Source organism: Montipora capricornis, chromosome 2, assembly GCF_036669925.1.
Source record: "Montipora capricornis isolate CH-2021 chromosome 2, ASM3666992v2, whole genome shotgun sequence".
Lineage (NCBI taxonomy): Eukaryota > Metazoa > Cnidaria > Anthozoa > Scleractinia > Acroporidae > Montipora > Montipora capricornis.
Genome location: NC_090884.1, coordinates 21,053,941 through 21,066,440, shown reverse-complemented (window position 1 = coordinate 21,066,440; position 12,500 = coordinate 21,053,941). Strand labels below are relative to the sequence as shown.

The 12,500-nt window shown below is 40.0% G+C and overlaps 1 protein-coding gene and 1 pseudogene across 1 annotated transcript in view; one reads left to right on the top strand and one right to left on the bottom strand.

Annotated features, from left to right (window-relative positions):
• Window positions 1-12,500, bottom strand: part of LOC138039056 (peptidyl-prolyl cis-trans isomerase B-like) — a 48,310-nt gene that overhangs the window by 15,368 nt on the left and 20,442 nt on the right. Inside the window, exons 3-4 of the mRNA XM_068885217.1 lie at window positions 4,444-4,479; window positions 1,179-1,363 (exon numbers count right to left, since the gene is read on the bottom strand). Coding sequence (XP_068741318.1) covers window positions 1,179-1,363; window positions 4,444-4,479 — 221 coding nt within the window. The remainder of the gene's footprint in view (window positions 1-1,178; window positions 1,364-4,443; window positions 4,480-12,500) is intronic.
• Window positions 8,916-9,578, top strand: LOC138038308 (uncharacterized; annotated as a pseudogene).

The window sequence follows — 12,500 nt, the reverse complement described above, 5'->3', positions numbered from 1 at the left end:
AAAGTTGCCACTGTCCAACTTGCGGCCTTTTTCGTTCTTGTTGAGTGCCTTTCAAATACAATTTTGTGCATTTTTTGTGTGGAACGGGTCTGTTGTTGGCTGGTCCTCCCTGGGTTCTTCCATTTGCTTCAATAACTGTCAACTACAAGGGAACTCGCAAAACGCGACGAAAATTCTGGATCTAAAATGAAACTGGACCCGTCGGCCCTGTGTATAGAGAAATACACCATAGTCGCTAAATAGAATTTGGATTGGACTAGTACGCAAGCTGTGTTATATTTCCTTAGTTTCATGTCTCCTTATAGGTTCTTGCTCTATCTATGTAAATGCTACAAGTAGCTATCTTTGAATGTATGTGTATTTATTTATTTATTTATTTATTTATTTACCTGATTCACTCTTAATCAATTTTTGGTAAACTTGATTGTAAGTAACACAGCCCACCTCGATTAGCTTTGCTATATGCGGGTTGTGTATTTCTTCAATTTATTAAATTTAAACATTGAAATAAAATGATGATGATGGTCACCGCCCAACATAGAGATGGATCCAAGTTAACACGAAATGTTTGCATGTTCCATAGCATTCCCCAAACGCCGATTCGAAAGGTCGACACTCCCGACATCATCGTCCGTAACGATACCCTACCCATAACGAACAAGATGTCCTCATCAAAAAGAAGAGAAGAGAAGATCGCACCGCATCCGCCGCAGCCCAGAACTTCCAGACCCAAGGGAACAATCCGTCCGCAGAGAAGATTAATCCAGGAAATATGAACTGTTTTCATTATTGTTACTGACTACTTAGCGAGCTGTTGTGAGAACACTAAAGCTCAAATGTTTATCACGGACAGTTAAGATTTGTTTCAGAAGATTTCAGACTTTGAACTTTATTAGTGTCATGTTCGGTTTTATCTTTTCAGTAGTATCTAAGGAAAGGAGGGATGTAGTGACGCATGCATTGTGTGACACACGTAATGACCGCATCATGCTTCTTTTACGGAACGAACGCAGAAAACCTTTCGAGTATGTTGTGCTGTATAGCATTCTCAGTCTTTCAATAAGACATTGCGAGAATCCCGTTCATTATCACCATCCTCTACACAGCTAGCTCAATGTGCGAAACAAGTGGAGTGAAACTATGTCGTAAAGATAAAAGAGACGTGTTAAGAGACCTACCATTCCATCGATAACCTTTCCAAAACACGTGTGCTTTCCATCCAACCATGAAGTCTTGGCAGCGGTGATATAAAACTGAGATCCATTGGTGTCTTTTCCAGCATTTGCCATACACACCCAGCCGGGACCGTAATGCTTCAAGATGAAATTTTCGTCATCAAAGTACTTTCCATAAATGCTTTTTGCTGGAATTAAAATGAGAAATATTGATTACATAATTTACATAATATGATAATTAGTCTGAGACTTATTTATCGAAAGCTCCGAAAAGCCATCCCGGAAAGTGAGTTCCGTTTACTCTGTAAAGCCAAGTTTCTCGAGAAGCAGAATGAGCAAAACAACCGAAATAGTTCATGTCATGAGAGGTTGTCTTTTAAATGAAAAGGGAGGAATTACGGCTCCCGAAATACGCATAAAAAGTTACTGCACTTTTCTGGACTTTTCCCTGACTGTTTGTGCATTGGATAACGGTCTGGTCGTCCCATGAAAACAAAAAGGAAAGAAAATTTCAAAAGGAGTGCTCAGAGCGATTAAAAAACGCAATATGTAACAAGGGAGACCCTTTTATGACCAAACTACATTAAGGCCATCATGGTATTTTCAATATTATAAATTTAATGGCGAATGGTCTAAATGGTAGCGTCTTAGAGAAGCAAGACAAATTTGAATTATCTGTTAAAAAGTTAACCATTTCTTCCCCCAGCGCGATCAGCATACACACAAGAGACGTCCACAAACGCAGCAGCGTTGTTATCATTTATTCTTTTAATGGTAATAAGACTGAGTGGAGTCCAATTCCAATTCCAATCATACGAATGATAAAAAAATCGGACGACCGCGCAGCGGGAGCCCGATTTGTTTATCACGAGTATGATTACAGACCGAATTGGACGACAATAAGTCCTCTTACCAATTAATCATAAAAATTACAATTTCCGAGAAAAAGAGATGAGCCAAGTTATGAAAGTGAGGGAAAATTAAGACTGACAAACGAGGCATGAATTCTTTCATGTCACTCTGACAGAAAGAAAGAAAGAAAGAAAGAAAGAAAGAAAGCCCCAATTTAGGAGACTGTACACTGTTTCTATGGTGATTGAAATCAAGGTTGTGATTGGTTGGTTTAAACTACAACTTCGAATGTGATTGGTTGATTTAAACTACAACTTTGAATGTGACTGGCGTATTCAACTATCCGCTAATCACAATCGAGGAGACTGTAATTTTTATGATTATTGTAAAAAAAAAAAAGGCGTTAATAGATAAGGACTAATATGTCAGCATGTGACCGAGCACATTGCAGCCAATTTTGTAGCAGCTGTAACTCAGAAATATGATTGCTTACTTACAATGGCATGGCTTTCTTTCAATGGCATACGAAAACCAGAGAAATGCTTGTGTCTCGTGTCGTCCATTAAAAAAAATTCAAAGTAGATTTTAAAAAAGCCTTGTGAAAAAATATGGGTTTAGAACTGTAGAAAATTCTTGCATACCAACTTGATCCCAGCAATTCACTTTCTTCCTTCGTTTTCTCTCGCTGGTTTGAGCAACTCTCTCGTGTTTTTTTCATGAGAATTGAAAGGGTTTTTTAAGGGTTACTTCTAAAACAGAAAATAATGAATCGGGAACGAGGAACGGGGAATCTCTAAAAGGGGGAATTACTAAAATAGGGAATCTCTAAAAGAGGGAATCTCTCAAAAGGGGGAATTACTAAAATAAGGAACCTCTAAAAGGGGGAATTACTAAAATAGGGAATCTCTAAAAGGGGGAATTACTAAAATGAGGAATCTCTAAAAGGGGGAATTACTAAAAGGGGGGAATCTCTAAAACGGGGAATCTCTAAAAGGGGGAATCTCTAAAATGAGGAATCTCTAAAAAGGGGATTCTCTTAAAAGGGGATTCTCTTAAAAGGGGGAATCCCTAACATGGAGAATCTCTGAAAGGGGGAATCTCTAAAAAGGGGAATCTCCGAGACAGGGAAAATTACGAGAGATCTGATCGGTTGATTTTAATGACAAGCATCCATTTTAACAGTGCAATTGTTGAACTGCTGGTACAATTCGCACAGAAATGCCGTTTATTAAAATATCAACAAAGCTGCAGACAAAACATATGTGAAGAAAACATACAGTATGAAAGTTGTAAAGCTGGAACAGAAGCTGGAAGAAAAGTTAATGGCTTTAAAGTCAGAAAACCTTGCTCATTACATTTTGAAAAAACGTACAACGCGAGAGGAGTGGAGAAGCGGGTCCTTCTAAGCACCTTTGAAAATTCACCATTGCAGTGGAGCAAAAGAAGAAGCGAAAGAATAATCTTATTTTTAATAACTCACTGTAATAATTTTTAATTTTCAATGGCCCTATATTTTTGCACAACACGAAAAATTTCAGTACCTTGTAAATCTAACAAACAATGAGAATATCCGCAAGAATTCACACTCTGGAGAGCAACGTTCGCCATTCAAAACGTTGAACGCTGATTAACCTTTTACTGGCAAAAGCCAAGGGAAACTTAAACTCAGCCATTTTCACTTAATGCACCGATCAACTCGAAACTTCAACAGCCCCTCCCCCCCCCCCCCCCACGGCCATTTGAACTTCATCCCCTCCCTCCCCCACGGCCACTTGGGAGAATTTAGTATTTCTTTAATTGGTCTTTCATGCTTTTCGTCATTCTCTGCTCAGATGTTAGAGATTCCCCCTTTTAGTAATTCCCCTTTTAGAGAATCCCCATTTTAGAGATTCCCTATTTTAGTAAATCCCCCTTTTAGAGATTCCCTGTTTTAGAGATTCCCCGTTCCAAGTTCCATTCTCCCATTCCCATTCCCTGTTTTAGAACTAGCCGTTTTTGAAGTCACCAAAGGCCTAGATGAAACCAGCTGTTGCACCTCTTCACTTAATTAGTAGAAATTACAGAGTAGACTATGGTAATGATCAAATTAGCCAATATAAAAAATACCAGAATGCTCTTTGTTTGTCCCTCCAAAATTTTGCACAAGCATTGTTTCCAGTTTCTCTTGGGACCATTATAAGTCGCTATAGAAAATATAAACAATGCTTATGCAAAATATTGGAGGGACAGTATTATGGTATTTTTGATAGTGGTTAATAAAGAAACAAAGGGGGCTGCTCTTCAAGCACAAGGACGAGGCCACTCCAGTGCCCTATTAAAGTCAAAGTCTCGTGTAAAGTACATTCTGTATGAAATGCAGCACCTTCGGGTAGTTTTCTTTATTTTAGGTAAAGAAAGATTCAAGCTGTCTACTTACATCCGGATCCGTCACCATTAGCGCTGAAGTCTCCCCCTGCATAAAACCAAACAAGGCGCAACTATGTTACTTTCTTGGATCTAAAGAATAAATGCTATACCGAGTAATTGCATTGTGACTAAACTTGATAGACAACAAATGCAAGGAAACGATGTTATGTGCTTGTAATATTTCTATATAAATCTATATCATCTTCGGACTAAGGCGGGATACAAGTAGCAGAATTTTAAATACTGCGAGATTGTGCAACAGTATAATCACGTGAAAATGAAAAACAAAGAAACGAAACTGTCAGGAGAATAGGCGGAGTTCTCTACTGGCTTTTATGCCATTGTTCAGAAATGGTGTTAAACGCTTAATATGGTAAGCTTCTTTATATAGTAATAGATTCCAGTTATCATCGCGATCTATTATGTTAGTGTTATCACGCACGGTTTGGGCGAAGAATTCTTTGTTGATTACAGTAGTAGATGAAATGTTCTCATTTGCAAAAATTTCCGGTAAGTTGTATAAATCTTGTATGTATTTGATATTATCACAATCGCGAAGATGTTTATATATAGCGCTTTCTTTGTCCGTGAGTTCATGTTCTTGTGTTCGGACAAACAGAGTTCTGTTCGTTTTGCCAATGTACGAAGAATTACAACCAGGGCAGATGAATTCATAAACAACATTTGATTGGCTTAATTGTGGCGTTTTGTCCTTAGTGCTTGTGAAGAAACACAATTTTGTTGTCTTCTCTTTTATTCGGATGTCAACATTCGGATCGACGAGACATCTCCGAAGTTTACGTTTAAGCTTCTTAACAAGTTGCGTTGTTAGGTCACAGACGAATGGGATGGTAAGCCAAATAGTGGGGATGCTGGTTGTTGTGGGAGGTATCGTTGGCAAGATGATTTGAAGCCCTTTTCTTAAAAAGCCAGTAGAAAACTCTTTGTTTTTCATTTTCACGTGATTACACTGTTGCACAATCTCGCAGTATTTAAAATTTTGCTACTTGTATCCCGCCTTAGTCCGAAGATGATATAGATTTATATCGAAATATTACAAGCACATAACATCGTTTCCTTGCATTTGTTGTCTATCAAGTTTAGTCACAATGCAATTACTCGGTATAGCATTTATTCTTTATTTACTAAAGCTATCAGCAGGTAATGGATTTCTTGGATCTCTATGTCTTCTAAAATAGTAGATGCATTTGAGCGAATGAGTTTTGCGCCCCATAATAATAATAATAAATAATAATAATAATAATAATAATAATACACCTATATCGCCGGTCATTCTAGGTGCCTTAGAAACGATCCCAAAGGGCTCATTCGACAGCAACATATAAGACCTCGACCTCGACCCGACCTCGAAGGTATGAATACTGGGATCTGCACGGATTCTACGACGATTCCTGGAAAGGGAATGAATCTTAAGGGATTGGGACGTGACATGAACTGGAGGTCATCTGAGGCCACGGAAGAGGCCTGATGCCTCTGTTACTCCAGAAAGCTGTGTTGAAAAACAAATAATAATAATAATAATAATAATAACAATAATTAACCCTAACCTTGCTGGGGCCAGGAAGGATGATTCTGCGAAAAGTGCTGGACACTTAATTTTATTAAGAACAGAACGGTAAAACAAAGGAGTTTAATTAACCGTTACAATTCAACAGCAAAGGTGCCGGCTCCACCAGGATCCGGTACCTTTGCTTTATCTAGTTGGCCCTTGCAACCAAAATTGTTCATGTTTGTTAGGGACAGGGAGAATTACCAGAACGGTACTGGATCACGGGATATGACTTGCTGTCCAGTGAACAGCAGTAACCGGTGCATGGGATTGGCATGGCGAGAGAGACTGAATCACTGATCTTGGCTGCACAGGAGCAAGCATTACGAACGAGAAATTACAGGAAAGTAATCTACAAAGAAAATATTGACAGTATGTGCATGTAGAATGTGCCGTGGGGAGGAGGATACTTGCATAGTTTCAGAATGCCCAAAACAGGCACAGACGGAGTACAAGATCTGGAGGCATGATAAGGTGGCGACTGTTGAACATCGGGTTCCTTGTAAACGGTACAATTTCCGACCTCCGAAAAGAAGCATTGCCACAGTACGGAGAAAGTTCTGGAGAGTGAAGACATCATGAGATTGCAAATTGCAAGCAGATAAGGTGAGCGAACACTCCCCGCCCGACATCGTTGTTTTTCACAAAAACAAACCTCGTGAATGCGCAGTGGTGGATATAGCTTGACCAAATGATACAAGGGTGAACGAAAAGGAGCAGGAAAAGATTGACAAATGTAATTATTACTGGGTTGCCCTATGGCAAACCCAGTCGGAAAATAGGTAGATTTCGGGTTTTTTTTAGTATTTTTTTCCGTGTCGGTAAAAGTCTTGCCTGTCACTCCCCTGGTAAGTGGTGTCTTCGTGCATAGAGCCTTCTGCGCGTATTTTCTTAGGATCGAGAGGGTAGTGGAACTGCGTAGATTTCTCTGGTGGACACAGTAGAATCATTAACTTAGCCTGCAATGGTGTCGAAAGTCATGTAACGCGAATGGCGTTTTAGTGGATCCTTAAACAAAATATACCCTTATGGAGCTCAATAATGGAAAGTCAGTTGGATAAACTAGGCAGGAATCTCAAAAGCGACGAGTAATGGACTTTGACAACAATCTATCGCCCGTCGAGACGAAATCAAAGTGAGCTGTATTTATCTGAAGTACATGGTAATTTGACACGATTGAGTTTCTTGTCTTCACGCACGCAATGAAATAGAAAGAGGTTTTCGCCTCTAAGAGCAAATATGTTGTTTGTTTCAATAAAATTTTCGCTGGAAAAGGATTCTGTGGTATTTTCTGCCTTTGTGAATTATAATATCATGTTGTGTATTGAATTTTCGAGCTTAAGGTTGAAATGTGATATGGGAGAAGTTTTTTAGTATTGCACTGTAAGCAGGAAGGGTTCACAGGCCTGTTGGAAGCGTGCTTGAGTTTCAACAAAATGAGCCCCAAAATCAGTGAAAAATTGTGACGCAGATGAATAATAAAGTGGCTGCCATTTCCAAAATGATGAAATTACCTGGTGATAAATAACGTCGAACGCGTCTTGGAGAGTAAATTTTGACTTTGCATAAGCAAGAGTTGGGCGATTGTGATCTTTGTTTTGACTTCGCTTTTTTTATTGTCAAACTTTATAACACTTGACAGAAAAAGTAACTTACAAAAACCCGGTATCTTGCCATCATTTGACGCAGATGCTTCACTGTTTGGCGAGTAAACATGCCGCGGTAACTTAATCACGGCGCCCGATGAATTCCGGCCATGTCACTTTCGATTTGAGGATTTATTTGAACGTAGCAAAAATCTCCCAAAATGTTTGTCGCTGATCGTAACTTTTTATATTCTATATTCACGGTTCAAAATTAATGTTGTTTTCATGTCGTAAATATGTTATTCTCGATCGACCGTCCTGGAGACTTCCTTCTGCTCTTTCTAAAAACTGTGTATCAATAGTTATTTACTTTTGCATCAATATTTGTTTTTGCATAAAGCAAGCTAACAAGATCTGTACCTTGCTGAGTTCGTATTTGTTAGCGTTAATAGTATTTTCGGTCCGATGCTTCTGTTTTGTGAGGGGTATATTGCTTTGGTCTCCCATCCAAACACTAACCCCGCCGAACAGGGTTAACTTCAGTCATAGTTAGTCGACTAACTATGCTTCAGTGAACTTCGGCATTACAAAGCTGTCAGATGCTCAGCGGGCACGCTTAAACTTGTGGTGAAAAGAAGTTTATCAACATGTCAGCCCAGAAACCAATGTTTCTCACTTCCCATTTATTTTCTTCAATCTTTCTGGGTTCAGTACTTTGCTAGTAACCACATGTCTTCTCAGACTATTTACCCAAGACTTCTACAATGGCACTACAATGATAGACAATACCAAAACAATATCGTGCACTGTTAGAGCTACATATGTCGTACGAATGTGTGAGGACCTGTGAGCCAAAGGGCCTGTTCTGGTATGACTTCTTAATGACCTTGAAAAAAATTGTTTGGAACGATGCACGTACCACAGGCAACCCAGTGTACCCTCACGGAGGGTCTAGTTGAAGTACGACATAGGCAAGCTATTGGAGCGAAATAGTGTTAAGGTGGTGCCACTTGTCATCGAAGCGTTGGGATTTTGTGAAATGTGAGGAGCATCTACTTCTCAGTCTTACCACAGAAAGCCTGCTTATTAGGGACAGCAAGAATAAAGGTAGATGCTGGATACCTCAGGTCCTGGGATGCGACTTGCTATGCAGTAAAATTTAACCGGCAAAACATCTTAGACCAAGAGAGCAATATTAGAGTCAGTTTTGCATAGTTTTACATAGTTTTCATCGTTGAAAAACACCTGCCAGTCTCACCAATATAGCTCCAGGAACAATCGTGGCTAAGTGGTTGGAAACAATGCCCAACGCAGACAGTGGCGGGGATGCTTGAGCTCTAAGAACAGTTATTACCTATGAGGCTGTATGCCTGCCAGAAGACGCACACGGACACGACGGGCGAGGTGACGTGCAGGCTATGTAATAAGGTCCCGAAAGTGTCACCCATGTCCTGGCTGGTTGTACCGCCCTTACAAAGAACAAGTACATTACCCGACATAATGCAGCCTTGAAGATCCTTTTCTTCGAGATTTTGCAAGACTTAGGCTTTGTAGACTCACTGCCACCTTGGTACTCGCCATTGAAACCGGAACCAGTGTACGAGTCGAACAACGCACAAGCATTCTGGGATGTCCCCCTATTCACGGAGCACCAAGAAGTTAGAGCCAACAGAGTGGATGCATGCATTATCAAAGCGAGTCATCTCGCTGGAGATGAGTTGCCCATGGGTTACAAATCGGCAGAAAAAGAAGGAGGAGAAAACCAAGAGATACGGACCGCTTCGCTGAGAATTAAAGCAGAAGTACCAAGGATATGAAGTGAAACAATATAATATCATAATGGACGTATTAGGGGGATGGTGCCGAGACTTAGAAGTCGAGCTGAAGGAGTTGGTCAGGAGTAAGAGTAAGGGAGTTCTCCATAACATGCAGAAGGCTGTAATCTCGGGAATATTAAACATATCTCGCACTTTTAAAGTTGTAGCATGAACGCTTTCCATTTATTAACTTCCTTCCTTCAATATTTTCCGGTTGATTAATCATCAAGGAAATTATTGAGAGCAAAGCTGCTGCCTAAGAAAATTTTAAAGGGGCCCTCAGAGCTAAACGCTGAGAACGTAGGAGCCCAACATATGAAGTGAAAGGTGTTGCTGTGAAAAATTAAGGCGCCCAGAGCTATTCTTTGGGAGCCCCAGGCTACCGGGCTCCTGTTATGCAACAGGAATCAGTTATATATTTTAGAGAATTTTAGATGTTAGAGGTTCTATATAGTTTATCAATTTTCTAGTGCTAATTTTTACACATAATTTAAATTTTAAGGTTATATTCTTATGCTAAGTTTTCGCTACAGTCAATGGGCTACGCTCACGTGCCCCGTCATACTATTTTAATTGTATATAGTATACAAAAGTTGTAACTGCTGCATAATAATAATAATAATAATAATAATAATATCGCTTTGATGATCCATACGATGTTTTTGAAATTCATCTTTAATCAAGACATGTTTCGGACGAAACATCATCCATCGTCAGTTGTACAATGAGAAATAAACTAAAGTTGAGCAATAAATGGCGTAACAAAGTGAGATATAACATGAATAATTAAGGATGAAGGCGAGAACAGAACAACCACGAAACAAAACAAAAAACCAGACTATTTAAGCTAAGAAAAGAAACTAATTAGTATGAAAGGGATAAATTAAGATGTTTGACTTGGGAATTTAAAGATGGCTGCTCCCAAAGGATATGCATGGCTTCTTTCATTTTCAATTGGAAACGTGTGGAAGCAAAGTCGAGGATTCCCAAGTCAAACATCTTAATTTATCCCTTTCATACTAATTAGTTTCTTTTCTTAGCTCAAATAGTCTGTTTTTTTCTGTTCGTGTTTCGTGGTTGTTCTGTTCTCGCCTTCATCCTTAATTATTCATGTTATATCTCACTTTGTTACACTATTTATTGCTCAACTTTAATTTATTTCTCATTGTACAACTGACGATGGATGATGTTTCATCCGAAACATGTTGATAAATTTCAAAAACATCGTATGGATCATCAAATCGATATCTTACTTCGTGCTGGTAAGAAGTTTCAATAATAATAATAATAACAAAGATTACTACAGAAGAATCAGATTAATATTAAAATGTGAACTCAATACTACCAACGGGGTTAGTGTTAAGATTTACGACGAGACACTGAAGCGTAACACAACTTTAATCCACTGGACTCGGCTACACATCGATTTAGAAAGGGGATGTATACGAGTGAAATGCTACGACGTACAAAAACCTTCGATAACAAGAGCGGGAACAACAACAAAAGTCACATGACACTCTAAGTCCTACACACTAGGGTGGGGTTAGTATAACTATTCATAGGTCCAGTCTCTCAGGCCTCTTTGTCACTCTTCCAGAACGAGTACGGGCTGTAACATTCTCCCCACCTTGTCCTCCTTCGGGGAGGACAACGCTCAAATTAGGCTTGGAAACAGGTATACTTGCAGCATGAACAGTGTTCGTTTGTGGCTTCTCCCCACCATGGACTGGATCCTCTGCTTCCGCGCTTACTTGTGAAGCTGCTGACTCAATCTCTAACTTGTGTAAACGTTGAACGGGTCTGTTGTAGAAACTGTTATGTGCTCTAACTGTAGCGGTCCGTGCGAGCCCGTCGTTACCTGGATAAACCCTTTCAACTTTAGCCACACATCTTCTGATAACACGTTTAACCTCACGTCTTCCTTGACTTAGCCGAACTTTCTGCCTTAAAGTTGATAATACCGTTTCTGGACCAGCATGCAACATGTTCTTATGTACATCTTGCACCATCTTGGCAACTTCAGGATGTCCGTGAGGCAAGATTATTTGATGCTTGCTCTGTTCGGGAAGATCAGCAAAGTGTAGTCTCCCACCAACTCTTAATACCTGATCATCTCTGTCATAATAAGGGTCCAGTTTCAGGAGGCGGCTGTTACTGGGAAGTACCTCTCCAGCTTTCAGTTTCTCGAATTCTTCTTTGTAGACCACTTCCTGCACCCACATACAACATTTAATGTCGGCTTGCCTCACCTCGTCCGCCGACAGTTCCCTTTCACAAGACCTAGACTTAGTCTTAAACAATTCGACCGCTCTCAATACATAAGCAGTTACTCGAATCAACTTTAACCATGTCCCGTAGCGTGACATATCAATCTGTGGTTCTGCAACGACTGCTGTATACACATGGGTAGTTCTTTTTTCCTCGCAAGCTTCGGCGGGAGCAGCTTCGTTTTCTGGTTGAGCGGGTAGTGGTTCACAAGGCGAAGACATCCATTGGGGTCCATTCCACCACAAAGTGCTTGAAATCATACCACTACAGCTTAACCCACGCGTCAACAAGTCTGCAGGATTCTCCTTACTTCCACAATACCTCCAACACTCAGGATCCCATGTTGACTGTACCTCAGCCACACGATTGGCAACAAATGGCTTCCAGGAAGAACTCTGCCCTTTTATCCAATGCAGTGCCACCATACTATCTGACCAACACACAACCCTAGCCACCTTCATTGGCAAAGCCCCTACAACAAATTTTAGCAACCTGGCATTTACAACTGCTGCTAAAAGTTCCAGCCTTGGAAGTGACACCTTCTTAATGAGCGCGACTCTGGACTTCGATATTACCAGCTGTGAGGATACATTGTCTTGCTTGTCTCTTATTCGAATCAGGCTTTTAGCCAGGCGGCCGTCCAGCCGTCCAAAGGACGGCCAGTTCTCAGAAATGAGAGATTTTCGACGGCCTGTTTTGGGCGGCCATTTACGAACTTCTGTGCTTAATGTAACAAAACGGTGTCTATAAATTTATAAAACTTACATTTCTTTTTGCTCTCAAGAGTTGTTTTAGTGTTGCTGTCGTATTTTTCTTCTATATTAAC